The sequence below is a fragment of the Eublepharis macularius genome, chromosome 12 (genome assembly GCF_028583425.1).
Source record: "Eublepharis macularius isolate TG4126 chromosome 12, MPM_Emac_v1.0, whole genome shotgun sequence".
In the NCBI taxonomy this organism is placed as follows: domain Eukaryota; kingdom Metazoa; phylum Chordata; class Lepidosauria; order Squamata; family Eublepharidae; genus Eublepharis; species Eublepharis macularius.
This window is the reverse complement of record NC_072801.1, coordinates 15698735-15715986: the sequence shown is the minus strand read 5'-3', so window position 1 is coordinate 15715986 and position 17252 is coordinate 15698735. Positions and strand designations below refer to the sequence as shown.

The 17252-nt window shown below is 44.2% G+C and overlaps 1 protein-coding gene across 1 annotated transcript in view; it reads right to left on the bottom strand.

Moving 5' to 3' along the window:
* Positions 1-17252, bottom strand: part of NTN3 (netrin 3) — a 128365-nt gene that overhangs the window by 23639 nt on the left and 87474 nt on the right. Inside the window, exons 4-5 of the mRNA XM_054994766.1 lie at positions 13546-13695; positions 8130-8183 (exon numbers count right to left, since the gene is read on the bottom strand). Coding sequence (XP_054850741.1) covers positions 8130-8183; positions 13546-13695 — 204 coding nt within the window. The remainder of the gene's footprint in view (positions 1-8129; positions 8184-13545; positions 13696-17252) is intronic.

The following is a 17252-nucleotide window of genomic DNA, read 5'->3' as shown; positions in this document are numbered from 1 at the left end:
GTTTATGACGTCCAAATTCTGCTGGTGGACCTTCTGTAAGCATCTGGCTGCCCACTGTGGGAAAGGGGGTCATGGACTATGGGCCAAGCTACAAGTGAGGAATGACACTTAAACGGCAAGTGAACAGACTCACATGTATTCCTCCCTGTCCACATAGTGATCAAGTGGAGTGCAAGTGGACAGGGAGGAATACATGCGCGTCTGTTCACTTGCCGTTCAAGTGTCATTCCTCACTTGTAGCTTGGCCCTAGGTTACCCGCTTGGGGTGATCCAGTCGGGCTCAGCAGCAAACAGGCACTGACCGGCATCCAGTGGAGGCCTTAACGAAAGAAGGGAGATAGGGTTGACCAATGATCTCAGGGCCCACAAGATGGTCTTAGGAAATGCCATCTTCCAACTGTGAGGCACGGGTGCTGCACTCCCTGAGCTGTATGTTTTGCGCATTAAAATTCTGCATCAAGGTAGCCCAGGTTCTGCAATCTGCATAAACAACGCTCCGAGGCTCTGATATCCTTCTGCTCTAATCATGGAGGAAAGTGGGATCCACATGCTCAGTTACGCTTGAATCAGAGGACGGGTGGGGGACTTGTGAACTAGCGAAGGACTTGTGAAGTAGCGAAGCAGTACTGGGGAGATATAATAGAAGTAATTAATGAGGTGTTACAAACCCAAATAAATAAGAACCCAGAACTGCTGCTACTAAATTTGGGAATGGAGAATGTTCCAGTGCAAAATAGAACATTGTTATTTTATATGACAGCTGCAGCAAGATTACTGTATGCGCAGAAATGGAAAGTGCAAGAAGTACCTACTGTAGAGGACTGGATTTACAAATTGCTGTACATGGCAGAGATGGATAAAATGACAAGAAAACTTAAAGACCTAGATCCAGGACAGTATTTGGCGGACTGGGTGAAACTGAAACAATTTTTGGAAAAAAAATGGGATGTGAAAGGAGAACTGTGGCAGTTTGAGAACTTTTGAAACAAGACATTTTAAACAGAAGAGAGAAGTGACTTTACCATTAAGAATTTATATCTATTTTAATCTAAGCTTGGATTATAATATAGCAGAAGAGGGATGAAATTTAGAACTGATTTTTTAAGAATAAGATAGGGAGGTTATGATAAGTAATACCTTTATCAGAGTATATGAATAAGGGAATAGTTAAACAAATATACTGATGGGGCATACTATATATACTATTATGTTGGTAGATTAGATTGTATATTATATAATGAATGTGCAGTATGGTGCTGTGTGCGGTGCCACATTGGTGGCAGGGCGCACAGTAGGGGTGTTAATACATATTATAATGACAATAGTATATTTGATAGAATATATGTTTAAAAGAAATAGAATATGTTTAAACTAAGACTTTTGTTATATATTATATTATATTATATTATATTATATTATATTATATTATATTATATTATATTATATTATATTATATTATATTATATTATATCATACTGGTCTATATTGAGGGGTATAAGATTTATATTATAATAATATAATATTTATAATATTATTTATAATATATAATAGTAACACTTTGTAAACCGCTCTGAGTGGGCATTAAGTTGTCCTGAAGGGCGGTATATAAATCGAATGTTATTATTATTATTATTATTATTATACTATATTGATAGTATAATTGATAGATGTATATTATACTGATAGAATATTTGATAGTATAATTGATAGAAGCATGCTATATTGATAGGGTATTTGATATATATGATAGAATACCTGGAAAAAAAATTAGAATGTGCTTAGACTAAGGGAATTATCAAGTAATAAGAGGGGGTAAGGGTTGGAAAGCTGTTGGAAGTCGATAGAGAGGGGGGAGGAAAAGGGTGGGGGATAGGGTTAATTAGATATTGAGGGAATGTATGTATTGAATTTGAAAAGTATACTCACCAATAAAATTTTCTAAAAAAAAAAAAAGAATCAGAGGACAGGTGGGGAGATGGGCAATGGTTCTTGCTCATTGATTCCACCTTCCTATGCTGTCACTGCATTCCTACATTACAAGAGGGTGTGAAGATCAGGGGCAGGGGAATGCAAACACCCTTTCCCAGAGTGTTAAGTATAAAAGCCTTAAAAGCTCAAGAGTCACAAAGACTCCCCCCGAATCCCTAAGCAAATTTGTCCAATACTATCCAAGGAATGATGTATACAACCACCCTGTCCAGGGAAGCAGCTATTTTCCATTGTTTGTTGTTAACAGAGCCTGTAATTTTGCATGCCACCGCAAACCTTCTCAACATGAGTTTGGGGCTGTGGTACAGCATGCATTGGGCAGCAAATGCTCTGAGAAGGGACTGGGAATTTAATGGTATGGAAGAGACCCTGGCTGTTTTCACACGGAAACAGCCCCGTTTACTTTTTTTCTGAGAAAAGCTACTTCCCCCCCCCTCAATGTGCCAGGATGGGCCCTGAATACTAAGGATTCTTGGAGTTAGGGGAAAGCAGGACTGGACCCCTTATGAGCGCGTTCTGGAAAACAGCAAATGCTTGAGCTACAAACAGGGTTTATAAAAAGAAAACCACAGATAATTCTACAGACAGCTTAGCAGACTCCTTTCTGCAGAAAATAAAAATGCATGGAGGTTTTCATCAAGTTTGATTTATGCCACTCCAGCTAAAAGTTTTACAAGAGACCTCCATATTTTCACACAATTTGAATCTTCCCCTTCCAGAATGTATGTTTACAGAACCCAGTTCCCCAGCCCCTAAAGTGTCTCCCTCTGTGATGTTCTCAATTAAGATGCTTAACGACCAAGGAAAGACAGACATAAGCTTCAGTTTGGGGAGCAAACCGGGGAACTAGCTTTATTTCACTTCCCTTTCCTTCTTGCCAGGAAATTAACACCAAAGGAATGCTTCTGGAATTTTCACTAACCATCACTAGCAATGGAAGAAGGGACCCTGAGGGCCACATTGAAGAACTCGTTGCCTCATGTCGACTGTCTTTTGTGCTGTGGGTGGGAAAGGGCCCTGCTCTTTTGCCACAACAGAAGATGCCCCTATTTTGCACACCACATGTTGGCTGCCAGACAGGAGCCATGGCACCCAGATGGGAAAGGCAGCCACTACAAACCCAAAGGTTGAGTGAAGAGGCCTGAGAAGAACAATGCAGGTATTTGCACTGGAAGTCAACACTGCCAAATGTTTGATTTGGAACTTCGGAACTCCCTGCCCCTGGAAGTCTATTTAATTCCTTTGTTGCTGGGGCTTCTGAAAACTATATTGTTCTAGGTGGCTTTGGGTAGGCACTGAACCCAATTACTTAATCTCCTTTTTTACTGTTGAGTCCATTTTAAATTTTTAAAAAAGTTTACTGCTGGTTTTAATCGTTCCAATGCCTGCTTCAATTAGTTTTTTAAAAAATAGGCTTGGATCTTTTACTGCTTTGTTTATTAGGTGACCTATCTATTGAGAAACAGCCTATGGTATGGTCTCCTGGAATGATACCACTTTAAAACACACGTAGAAAGCAGAAAGTTTGAGTGATTCTTCAATGATAAAAAACCCCATGAAAATCCTGCATATGGAAACCACTTCAGGTTGAGATGCCTTCTCCATATTTTAGACTGCTACATGCAGGGAGATTTTAATGTAGGGGAGAAGTTAATTTTGTGCTCCCCCCAACTCATGCGCCAGTACTTTGATAACTCTACACGCATAATGGGACACCCAATGATAGATAGTGTATGTTTTTAAAATCTTAATTATTGATGATGTGGGTATTATCCAACGATGCCCACAGAAGTCATACTTGTATCTGTTGCAGAACAGCATAGTACTGGGAGCTAGTATGGGCTCTGCCCAGAGACAGAACATTTTTGGCCAGACAGTATGGTGTCTCAGGAGGAACAAAAAAGTCAACATGCGCTTGAGGCAAAGACAGTTCTATGGTCCCACCTCAAAGTCTTTGAAAAGCTGTCAGCTGTACACAGTCCGAGAAAACAGTGTGTATGTTATTGCCTGCCCAGTAACAATGTGCAACACATGTGTCAGTCGATCTGCATTCCCAGCTATGAGTCACACCCTTGCACACATGCTGCAAAGATGGTCACAGAACTTTTTCTACTTCTCCTATTTCATGAAAGGTAAAGGTCCAGTTATGTTCACAGGGAAGGCTTGGTGGCTACATCTCCATCCCCCTGGCTGTTTTCCAGGATGCTCCAATGACATAAGAACGAAGAAATCATGTGAGGTGGGCAGGAGCATAGAGCTGCCGAAGGGCTTCCTCAAACCTATGCAATTCAAGTGGCATGAGGCTGCCCATGGGATAAAACCATCAGCCCATGAAACCTCAACTGGGAAGGCAGGCAGGTGTTCCTAAATGCCAATAGCTGAAGGGAACCTTCTGTCAGACGAATCAGAACAAAAGAAAAGCCACAGGAGGACCCAGACCTGTTTCAAGAATCAAAGTAGAGCGCTCCAAACCTTGCATCAAGCTGTGAAAGAAAAAGGAGAGGAGAATGGGTGAAGGGGGCGGGGGGGGGAGGAGGGTTTTCATGAGCCAAGAGCCTGTGTACGAGGGAAACACAAAATAACATTCCCACAGAATTCCTAGCACAAAAGAGCAATTGTGCTAAAGGGCTGGAGAGAAAGGCGGCGGGTGTGTGTGATACAAGTGATGCTTCGGGACTGTTTCTCTCGAGGAGGGAATGGGTGTGGTCTAGGGTGGGCTTATGTTAAAAAAGCGTTTCCAGTGTTGTTTTGCTTTTTTTGCACACTGGGTCCTTTTGTACCCCATTTGGACAAACTGTGGAGGAGAAGGAGATGGCAGCGAGGCTTAGGAGGCTGCAGAGGACTGAGCTCTTTTAGCACTCTCCAGTTCCTCCCCCCATCGCCCACCACATTGTTCCAGCTGCATCCTCCACCTGCACCATCCAGGCAGAGATCTGATTCAAGATCGTGAGTCACACACAAAGGCACCCGTGGTGCAGCTGTGCGGTTCTAGGACTCTTTTCTGGCTGTGCAGCATGGGCTAGAACGTGGCAATATAGCGGGGGGGGGGGGTGTTAATACATCAAAAGTATAACAATCTTTTCTCTGTCTCAAGGTGTTCAGCAGCAATGCCACTCGTCTTTTGCTGTTGCTGTCTAGTACAAGACTACATCACTGCATGTAATATGCATTACTTGCTTGCTGTACGTATTATCCTGCTCCCACCACATGGTCTTCTACTTATGAAATGCCCTTTTCTGTCGAATACTTTTTGCTTTGCTTCAAGTTTCTGCAACCCCAGCCATTTTACACTACTTATTAGATGTCGCATCCCATCAATTGCATTGGCTTACACAATGTAATCCTTCTTGAGCCTCGGTGAGATAGATGGACTACGAATAAGTAAATAAGTGAAGGAAGGAAGGAAGGAAGGAAGGAAGGAAGGAAGGAAGGAAGGAAGGAAGGAAGGAAGGTGAAAATCCAAGAATCAAATATGTACGGCTGCATTTGTGATGGTGGGGAGTCAACCTTGCTTGCATTGCATATGCCTGACTAGCTGAAGCGATCCGTTCCAGTTGCCCTGGTTGGCAGTCTGAGAGCCAGTTTGGTGTAGCGGTTAAGAGTGGCAGGACTCTAATCTGGAGAGCCAGGTTTGATTCCCCACTCCTCCACTTGAAGCCAGCTGGGTGACCTTGGGTCAGTCACAGCTCTCTTGGAGCTCTTTCAGCCCCACCCATCTCACAGGGTGTTTTGTTGTGGGGATAATAATGACATACTTTGTAAACCGCTCTGAGTGGGCATTAAATTGTCCTGAAGGGCAGTATATAAATCTGATGTTGTTGTTGTCGTTATCATCATCATCATCATCATCATCATCATCATCATCATCATCATCATCATCATCATCATCATCATCATCATTAAAAGCACCAACCAAGTACCAAGGGTTTGGAGCATGGATGGAGAACCAACGCTGATCCGTAAAATAACCACCTTGCTCTATCCAAGATAGCAAGTGGCTCTATGAAGCTGCCTTATATAAGCCCTTTTCGCTTAGCATTAGAGCCTGGAAGGGGTCTTCCGTGATCCTAAGTGGACACAGGTCTTTCTGAATAAGATTTGCACCCCCGATCCATTTAGCTGGAGATGCTAGCCACTGAACCAAGGACGTTCACCTTGCACAGCATATTGTCTGCCACTGAACCATGTTTAAGACAGAATATTTGTTCCTGTGTTGGACGGCCAAGAAACATTAGCCTTTGGCTCAACAGACTCTCCAGCCAAGACAGATTTGGAAGAGATGTCACTGCTAGGCTAATGATGTGCAACTTTCTTCATCATTCACCCCTCGTTTTTGTGAACTGAAGGGCAGACTTCCTGTCCCCTTCTGTTGCCTTCTTCCACCATCAGACGAAGACTTTTGTTTCGTCTACCACTATCTCGGTGATCCCTCCTTCATGCCCTATGTTTTAATTGTTGTTTTTATGCGTGTTTTAGTTTTTTGGTTTTAATGGTTTTAATGACGTGTTTTTATTCGGTCATAAAATGTTTTTTTTATTATGCATGCTTTTTTCATCTGTTAGCTGCCTTGCTGGCCCTGATAAGGGAAGAAAAGTGAGGTATAAATTTTAAATAAATAATGAATAAACATCACACTAGCTAAAGAAGTTGCTTCCAGGAGAGCCTCCGGCTGGCAACGAAAAGAGCTACATTGGCTACCTATTTGCTTCTGGGAACAATTTAGACACTGGCAGTTTTAGCACGGGGACGCTGCTCTTAAAGGACCCCTTGTGCCCCTGCTTATCCTCCCTGAAAGGTGAGGTGGCTGCCTGGGTGTTTCTCAAGCCTACCCTATAGCCCAAAGTAGTTGTGAACCAAAATTGGAAAAAGAGAAAAGCTGGGAACCAGCTACCCTGAGTCTACCTCAACTACCTTAAGTTCCTTAGCGGACACTAAAAATGTAAGAAATAGTGGAAACGGATGCATTCCAGCCTGCCTTTGGACCACAGCAACTGTGGAAGAGGCTCCATCACACAGGACCTCTGGCGCTATAGCAGCATATTTTAAAACCAGTATTTTCCCAAAGGAAGCTCACGCTTCAGCCAAGAATACTTGAGGGAAAGCTCCGGTGCTCGGAAAGTAGTGCTGGAGACTGAAAGTGGCTCTGAGCCCCGTAAAAGCAGCATGAAGCAGCAACAGAACGCTTTCCAGACCATTTGCAGCCAGGTTTCAGAACGACAGCTTTGGTGCCGGCCAGTGGAAAGGAAGGTTTCTGGTTGGGTTGTTGTTGTTTTCTTTTGAGGTAATTAAAAAAAAAACCAAAAGAATTCTTGTCAAGTTTCTTTGGTCATATTTCAAAAATAAATAGGGTTTAAAACCTCATTTGCACATTCCGCCCCCCCTCAGTTTTGTTGACGGAAACCTGGCCGCTCTTACCCTGCAATCAATGTCTGGTGCTAGAAGCACTTCCAGAATTAAAATTCCCGCGGATGTCAAAATGGGGAAAGCCCTAGAGAGCATGGGCAGAACGTTCAGATTGGGGTGATGGGGAGCGGGGGTAGGTAGTTATGAATGAACCCATATAAAGGAGGACAATGTGCTCTAGGTACAGATCCGGTTACAAGAACAGTTATAGGATTGGACTAGATTTCTGTGGCCAAGCGTCTTCAGTCTGAAAAGTTTAAACTGGCCTCCTAAAAATGTTCTCCCAAAGTCCACCCAGAACTTTGCCTTTTCCCACACTGTTTCACTCCTTGCTGCCTGTCAGCATCTGCTTTGATATCATTTTTTTCCCAAAAAGAAGGTGGTTCACCCTCCTGCTGGCTCTATGTTCCAGCTAATCCGGGATCACACCGCTAGCATCTTCTCTCTTTACTATGCAGTCCATCAAATTAGATGATGCGATGATCACAAAGCCAATTCAGAGCGTGGGCAATGTCTTCTGCTCTTACTCTGACTGGGGAAACATTCTTTGTCCCATTTCACGTGGTCTCCTAAATTTTTGCTGAAACAAGCGTTTAACAGGAGGAAAAGTGTCTGCGGATGTGAAACAAATCTCCTCCTGGTTTCAGCTCAGCTTTAGAGAGGAACACAAAGATAAAAGTAGAATGTTAGAGGAGGGGTCCCCCATTTTGCTCCCCAAATATATGTCAAGGGCTTACCTGCTGGTTCTTCTGTGCTGGTGACGACAGATGTCGGATTGATGGCAGGAATCTCTGGAAAAGAAAAAGTAAAATTTCTTAAGGAAAAATACTAAATGGACCTGCATACCTACATGCTCTGCCCTACTTTCCACTGGTGGCTAATTCCGCACACATTGGATAATACACTTTCAATGCACTTTATCAATCGTTTAAGGTGGATTATTTGTTCCGCGCACAAAAAAATCCGTTCCAAATGATCTATAAAGAGGATTGGAAGTGCATTATCCAACGTGTGCAGAATCACTCAGTGACAGAGAGCAGGGGGAGGGGGGATGAAACAATGCCCCCTATGAGTTGCTATGCCTTCCCCAAACCATACACACAGTCAGACTTTGAAGCGGCAAATGAACGAATCCCTTCATAATTCCCTCATCAGTAATGGGTGGCATGTAGCTTGCTGGAAGATTTCTACTTTATGACATTTGGAAATATGTCAGAATCAGAGTTGCATAAAATATAGCGCATGAAAGTAATGAAGGGTGAACAAATATCACTCAGGAAGGGACCTGAGAATCATTTCTCTTTCATCTTTTTGTTGTAATGCCTGTCTTGCATCATTAGGTGCCGCTATAGCACTGTTCGCTACAGTATCAAATGCAGAATACACTGAAAGAGCAATCAGTGATATACTGACACCTAGTGAACACTGAGAGTACAGCAAGAAACAAACAGGCACCCACTGAGTAAAGAGTTTTCCTCTTCTTCAGATGCAAATGAGCACTTCTGTGAGTTACATTTTTTTACCTAAACAAGCTACCATGTAGGAGAGTAAGAAATTATGGTGACCCACAAAACAAACAAAAATAACAAAATAATGTTCCAAAGGTTAGGAAATGGCCTTTTCAACTACTTGGGATTTAGTACAAATGGTCAAAGACACTTGTAGAATAAATCTAGAATAATCACAATCACACAGACTTTTGAACACATAAACTCCATCTGAGTATTAGTTGGAATGTCAAAATGACCAAGGAGCTGGTGTTCCTTTCATACCAGGACTTTAAAAAAGAATAATTTCTAAGGGACTGGAAGACATGCTAGAAATGTAGAAGATTATGAATGGTATGGGGAAAAAGACATTTTTTCCTCCCTCATAACATCAACTAAAATGTCTATAACAAAAATTACTGTAGCAAATAGCAGAGTCCAGTAGCACCTTTAAAAATAACCAACTTTACTGTAGCATAAGCTTTCGAGAGACACAGCTCTCTTCATCAGATGCAACTTTATTGTAGCATAAGCTTTCAAGAGACATAGCTCTCTTCGTCAGATGCAACTTTATTGTAGCATAAGCTTTCGAGAGCCACAGCTTTCCTCGTCAGATGCAACTTTATTGTAGCATAAGCTTTCGAGAGCCACAGCTCTTCATCGGATGCAACTTTATTGTAACATAAGCTTTCGAGAGCCACAGCTCTTCATCGGATGCAACTTTATTGTAGCATAAGCTTTCGAGAGCCACAGCTCTTCGTCAGATGCAATTTTATTGTAGCATAAGCTTTCGAGAGCCACAGCTCTTCGTCAGATGCGATTTTATTGTAGCATAAGCTTTTGAGAGCCATAGCTCTCTTTGTCAGATGCATCTGACGAAGAGAGCTGTGGCTCTCGAAAGCTTATGCTACAATAAAGTTGGTTAGTCTTAATTACTGCGTTGTAGCAGTTAGAGTGCTGGGGAGGCCCAGCTTCAGAGCCTCGGTCATGAAGTTTCTGGCATCCACTCTCCCTCCCAGGAATATTGTGAGATTAAAATGGAGGAGAGAATCATGCGTGTTGTGTTCTGTGCTCCATGGAGAAAGAGCATGAAAAAGATTTGATCCACATATAGAAGTTATATAAGTAGACAATTGTAGCGCAGGGACCAGGGCTTTTTTTCAGCAGGAACGCAGTGGAATGGAGTTCCGGCACCCCTTAAAAATGGTCACACGGCCGGTGGCCCCGCCCCCTGATCTCCAGACAGGGGAGTTGAGATTGCATGGCGCGGAGGGCAATCTAAACTCCCCTCTGTCTGGAGATCAGGGGGCGGGGCCACCGGCCATGTGACCATTTTCGACAAGGGCGATTTAAACTTTAAAAAACTCCCCCCTTGTTCCAGCTGACCCAAAGTGACGTCATTGTGCAGTCCTGAGTTCCACCACCTCTTTTCCCAGAAAAAAAGCCCTGGCAGGGACTGAAGGGAAGAGACTTCAAACTCCCTTTAGATATTTTCTGCTGGGACTGCCAAGGACCAGGAATGAACTTTCTAATACATGCACCCTCTTTGTGTGCTCTTTGCCCCCAGCTCCCTGACCATGAGAGAAATAATAAAAAACAAATCTGGAAAACATTCAGATGATCTTTGTAAAGACAAATGTATCTCAAATAAATACCCACAGTAGCAAACAGCTGAATTTTTTCATCAGTTTTCAGTTTTCGTGTCCTAGTTTGCCCTTTCAGCAACGTCAGACAGGTATGCAAACTTCAAAAACGAAAAGCAAGTCTTGTTCTTGACACCAGTGCTATTCAAATGGAACTGTGCAAAAGCCTAAGAGCAGGGCTTTTTTTCAGCTGGAATGCGGTAGAACGGAGTTCCGGAACCTCTTGGAAATGGTCACATGGCTGGTGGCCCCGCCCCCTGATCTCCAGACAGAGGGGAGCTTAGATTGCCCTCTGTGCCGAGCGGCACGGAGGGCAATCTAAACTCCCCTCTGTCTGGAGATCAGGGGGCGGGGCCACCAGCCATGTGACCATTTTCTCCGAGGGCAACCCACTGAGTTCCACCACCTCTTTTCCCAGAAAAAAAGCCCTGCCTAAGAGGGCTGACATTTAAAACTGCCCTAAGGAGTTGTGAGGTAGCCCTAAAATTGCAGTTCAAGAAACAGGCAAAGAACATTTCAAAGGAAAACAACAGGCAAAACAAAACAACATGGATCCTTTTGGTTCAGTTCTAAAATGCATTGCTACATTTAAAACCTGTCATTCTTCCCTCAGAGGGCTCAATGCAGCTTGTGCAGAATGCCCAAGCAATCTTCTGTCCACACAACACACATTGTTGAAGCAGAAGGCACCAAAGGAAAAGGGAACTGCCTCCTAAGATCAAGCAATCAAACCATTTGCTTCCCAGGAAGGCTAAACTAACCGCTGGAATTACTGGCTGATCTGACGTGAGGGAGAAACGCTCTGCCTGAATTGAAAAAGGGCAATCAGAACTTGCATTAAAGGGGGGGAAATACACGAATGCTTCCGAGGATAAAAATCTTGAGCACGAATGGTCGTTTCCACACGTCTTACCTGCCTGCGGAACATCGTGCAAAACTCCCGGATAACAGCGTCTTCCTGGTGCGATTTCGCGCGAGAAGACAGTGTCTTCCGGGTCTTTCACACAATGTTCCAGGCAGGTAAGACGTGTGGAAATGGCCAGTGTTTGTTAGGGGTGTGAATTTTTAAAAAAGGTAAATCCTATTTTTTTAACCAAATCTAAGAACAAATTCAGAATTCCTTGAATTCCAAATTGATTCCCTAATTCAGTTCAGCTATTTCCGAAAAATTTCGTAGCATTCAGCCATTGTTTTCTATGGGAAAAACCACTCAGGGGAGTATTCAGTGGGTTGGGAGGGTCATTTTTCAACCAAACCACCAAATTTGGAGGGAATCTACTCCTGACTGTCCTCTAAAGGCCCCTCAAGTTTCAGGAAGATCGGGCCCCAGGGTCCCAGTTTTATGGAGGTGCCTAAACAAGGTGCCCCCAGCCCCTCCATTGTCTACTATGGGCAAAAAGTCAAAGCCAACTCCCTCTGCAGAAACATGCTGGGGCAAGGCTGTCATGGTCAAGGCACACTCCCCAAGGCAAGCGGAGTTCTGTTGTGTGGTGTTTCCTGACTGGCTGAACCCAGTGCCTGGCTGCTGTGAATCACACTGGTTCTGGTGGGCTAAGTTGCAACAGTGTCCCTTGCTTCAGTTTGGTTTGGGTGGAATGGATGTGATTCTCTGGTGTGATGTTGGTCCCCTTGCTTCATTTTGGTTCTGAGAGGTTTCCATTCCCTTGCTTCAGATTGCTTCTGTTGGGCTTTGTCTGGGTTGATCCCAGCTTGCATGTGGGAGTGTGCCTTGGCCGTGGCACCCTTGCCCCTCTGCAAGGGGAGTCAGCTTTGACTTTCTTCCCATAGGAAACAATGGAGTGGCTTGGGGCACCTTGTTCAGAGTCCCATAGATTTGGACTGCAGGGTCCAGTCTTCTTGAAACCTGGGGTGTCTTTAGGGGATTGTCAGGAGTAGGTCCCCTGCAAATTTGGTGGAGTTTACTTGAAAAATGCCACCCCCACTTTCCCGGATAGCCTCCAGATATTCTTCCCCATAGGGAATAATAGAGAGTGAGTGGAGGCACCTTCTTTGGAGGCCCATAAAATTGGTTGTTGGGATCCAATCTTCATAAAACTTGGCAGGTCTTTAGAGTTCAGACAGGAGTAGGTTATCTCAAAATTTAGTGAAATTTGATTAGGAAATAACCCCATCCTAGCCTACTGGATAGCTCCCAGAGTGATTTCTCCATAGAAAAAAATGGCCACATTTTACTAAATTATTACTGAAAATTCGGTAAAAATTCTAAATACCTGGTTTTCAATTTAGAATACCCAGATTTCAACAATAGGTGAGCACTATTACCAGTTGAGAGTTCTTCTGTACCTCAGGCTGGAGTCTGAACTACTGAAAAATTTCTCTGTCCCTCTTTCCTTCCTCTCTCCACCCCTTACCTGCTTGTGTCTGCTACAGCTGAGGTAACAGCATAGAAACGGGGAGACAGAAGCAGCAATTTCTACAGTGGGGGCTTGTGAAGGACTTGTGGGGAGATGGATTTGGACCCCCTATGGTGTTCCTAATCAGGGCTTTTTTTTCTGGGAAAAGAGGTGGTGGAACTCAGTGGGTTGCCCTCGGAGAAAATGGTCACATGGCTGGTGGCCCCGCCCCCTGATCTCCAGACAGAGGGGAGTTGAGATTGCCCTCCACGCCGCTCGGCGGCGCGGAGGGCAATCTCAACTCCCCTCTGTCTGGAGATCAGGGGGCGGGGCCACCAGCCATGTGACCATTTCCAAGAGGTTCCGGAACTCGGTTCCACGGCATTCCTGCTGAAAAAAAGCCCTGTTTCTAATGATATCAGCAGCACCACATGGGTTGTGGAGTTTGGAACCTGGCTTGAAAAGAAAAGCCAGATACTTTCTGACTATGGGGAGAAAATGTTTGCTGTGTTTACTGAGCCAAGTTCCAAATGCAGCTTCCTATCGATAGAGCTTCTTGTAAAATCTTCTGTCTGACATCCAAACTATGGCAGTTGTCCCGCCCCGCCCCTCCGAAACATACCACAAAAAGGCATGCAGAGAATTTAAAAACGCAGCAGCTTTACTCACTGATGCATGGAGCCACGGGAGAGCGGCTCTGCTGGTAGCCCTTCGCACAGCGGTTACAGGTTAACCCCGTCACACCATCCTTGCATGGGCACTGCCCGGTGGTCTGGTTGCAGGTTTTTCCAGCTGCACCAACTGGGTGGCAATCGCATGCTAAGGGTGAGGGGGGAGAGAGAAGTTACAGGCTGCTGAAGTTGTAGACACACGCAGACACACATTTCACAAGGCAGCATGCTGAGAGTGGTGCAGAATTATGTGCATCCAAAACATAAATTTAAAACACATGTAAAACAGAGCCGGAAAAAAAAAATCTCTTTCAGACATTCCAAATCTGGCCCACATTGCTGTGACACTGTAGGGCAGAACCACACATTACCTTGGCAAACGCTTCAGAATGTGTTTGCCATTGAACAGCTTAATTTATTTGTTTAAAACGTTTATATCCCATCGAGTTTTTGAAATGGTGTCAGAGAGAGGGGGGAAAGGGACATTGACAGGGGAGAACATGCTGATGGGCGGAGCTGCTTAATCTGTCCCCTTTCAATGATTCTCCCTCAACCCCCTACCTTGAATTATTATAGCGTTATTATAGAGTTGTTATAATATGGCTGGAAAGAAATGAGGAAAGTTGTTTGGTGAAACGGAACCTGAGTAGAGATGGGCATGAACCAGAAAAAAACCGAACCGAACCACGAACTTTCATGAACCACGAACTTTCACTGGTTCGTTTAGTTCATGAAAATGTCACATCCAGGTCAGCAAATGGTCACTTCCGGGCCAGCAGAAGGCCACTTCTGGGTCAGCAGAAGGTCTGCAGGAAGTTCATCCCCTGTTGCCTAGAAAACTGATTGATTGGCGCCAGGCTGTCTGCAGTGTCGAACCAAAAAACAAACCAAACTAACCAGCCTAAATTTCGTGGCAGTTCATCAGAAATGGGCTCTGACAAACTTCCGGTTCACAAACCACGAAGCGGCCCAGTTTGTCACGAAATTTGGTTCGTATTTCGGTTCGTGCCCATCTCTAATCCTGAGGGAGAAGACCTCCTCTCAACAATTCACCTTGTTCTACCTACTGATTTCCCCCTGCTAATCCTTCTCCACCATTAGCACTACGAGGCAAAACCCCGGATTTGAAACCTTGTAATTGTTTTTTAATGTCTAGTTCTGCCCTTGCAAACTGACATATTGTGCAAATTTTTGTTCCAACGAGCTCATTTCAACAGATTCAGGTCACAGACTGAGCAGCAGCTGGCCCATATACATGAACAGTCTCCAGACACGTAGTTACACGGGACAAATATACCGATCTTTTCCACAAAGGTTATTTGCCCTGGGCCCAGGGCTGTTGGGAAGTGTTTTTACTCCCCTCCTTCTTCAAAGTATCATTATACATTTGTGCAACTCCTAGATTTTCCTTGGGTTTTCTTCAGTCTTCCCCAAACCTGCTTTGCTGTTAAGTTTTTGGAAAGATCACAGCAAAGCCAGGATGGCTACCACGTTAGCAGTAAAGTATTTTCCTGGTTCCTCATGGCAGTCACCCTATCTCACCTGCCACCAAGTGGGCTTTCTCAAGGATTTATTTTCCTGGTAAGTGACATATTGATATACCAATACAATGACCTATCGCTATGTCAATTACCAAGGGGGTAACTAATTAAGAGAGCCATTGGTGGCATGGGGGAACTGGATACAAAAACAGAGACCCCTCCAAATGAAACTAGAACAAAAAGTGGGAACCCACATTACCTCCGTGTTGCATTGGAAGCCGCAGCAACAACTTGACTTCCAAAGGGCAGTGTTGCTGTGAAAAACAACCTGTGGAGTTTGACTGCAATCACGCAGACAGTTGCGGACTCACTGCAAGTCTGCAGTCCTGAGTGCACTCAGTTATAAGCACCACTGAACTTTGCAGGACCTACTTCCCACGGATGGGCAATAGCGCTATAAAGGGTATCTAGGCTTAGTCTACAACCATCTCCTTGATTGTAGAAACTTGGGGGGAAGGGGGAAGGTTGTTGTGCAAATCACAGGAATTGCAGCAGACTCATCTCATCTCTCTGTTCACTTGTTCTGTTTGCCCACATGAGTGCCTAACACGAACCCCTTCAAGACAGAAGATAAACTCAGGAACTAGGGGTGTGCACCTCAGGTTTCCCGCTTCGGGTTTACTCAAAGTAGAAAAACAATTCGGAATAACCCAAATCCCGAAGCAGCAAGCGGCAAGATCCCATCTTTATGGAGCATAGTGAAGCTCAAAGCAGCATTTTTCTTGTCATTTGCAAATGGCAAGAAAAGTGTTGCTTTCAAGCTTCCTGCCCCACCACTTTTTTCACCAGATGGGAGGGAGAGGAGCGGGGGTTCCCTCCTCCTCCTCCCATCTGTGGGGCGTTTGAAAGCAACACTTTTCTTGCCGCTTGCGAGTGGCAAGAATGTGTTGCTTGAAAGCAAGCAGCACTTTTCTTGCTGTTTGCAAATGCAAACAGCTAGAAAAGTGCTGCAGCTGCTGCCGCTTTATCTGAACCTTTCCCAAAGCTTTGCTTTGCTTTGCTTTGGGATTCCCGAATCAGCTCAGCAGTGCTGAGGTCTATTTGGGAACCCCAAATCTTTCCAAATTGGTCCCGATTCGGATTAAAAACCTGAATCAGAAACCCGAAACACACGTCCCTATCAGGAACTATCCTTATTGTGATGCTCAACAACTGGTGACGAGTCAACTCCACTGAAAACAATAGAATGGGGTTTAGTTATGATTGACTATACCAATTTCCACAGGACTTCTGGTCTTCTCAGACTGGGCATAGTCCACTTACTTTGTAGGATAAAGCTGTTGGCTGCAAAACTCATGCAATAACAGCAACCGATCTAATGGGAATCAAACAACTCCTTATAGCTACAGACCATCATAGCCAGTCTCCTAGAATTTCAATCCAACATGGTGTTATGTATTTATTCATTACTGATGGAAAAGATTTTTATTCCATTATCCCGACATTTGTGTTTTCAAGTAGGACTTACAAGACTTGTGATCACAGTGGGAGTTGCTTGCCTTCCCCTATCATCGCAACCCTCTCGGCCCTTCCCTCAGTCCTGTTCTGGGGGACCACGGGGCCCTTAGGAACAGCGCAAGGACCAAACAGGGCCTGCAGTAGGAAAATTCCCCTCCACTGACGGATGGTGTGCCCTTCCGCCATCAGAAATGGACCACAAGATTATAAACCACGGTGAAGATTCAGGCCGTGAAATATTTTCAATCTGAGAATGTGAGTAAACTCTGATTTTTTCCGATTTTTCCAAAAAGCTTTATGAGCTACTTAAAATTCTACCGGAAGACTGCACAGATCTGCTATTCATTTCTCAGAGTTACGAAATTCCTTATCTCAGACTCTGCCCTCTTTGAGAGCAGGAAAATAATGGATAACAAACAGCAAACAAAAAAAAATGTGCTAACAAAGGCAGGGGGAGGGAGAAGGGAGCCCATCCAATTCCTGGTCACAAGTAGACAGCCACTCTCTGAGTCAGAATTCTTGAAAGCCTACAGAACTTGTGTGGGATTTCAAATGGGTTACAAGAGGGGCCCGTTTGGTGGTGCAGTGATAGACTTCATCTGCTCTGAACAGCAAGCTCCGGGTTTCTTGCACAGCATTCACATAAAAATGTTGTCAAACCACTGGTGGTTTTATCGCCTGTGTTTCCATGGCCATAAATCACAAT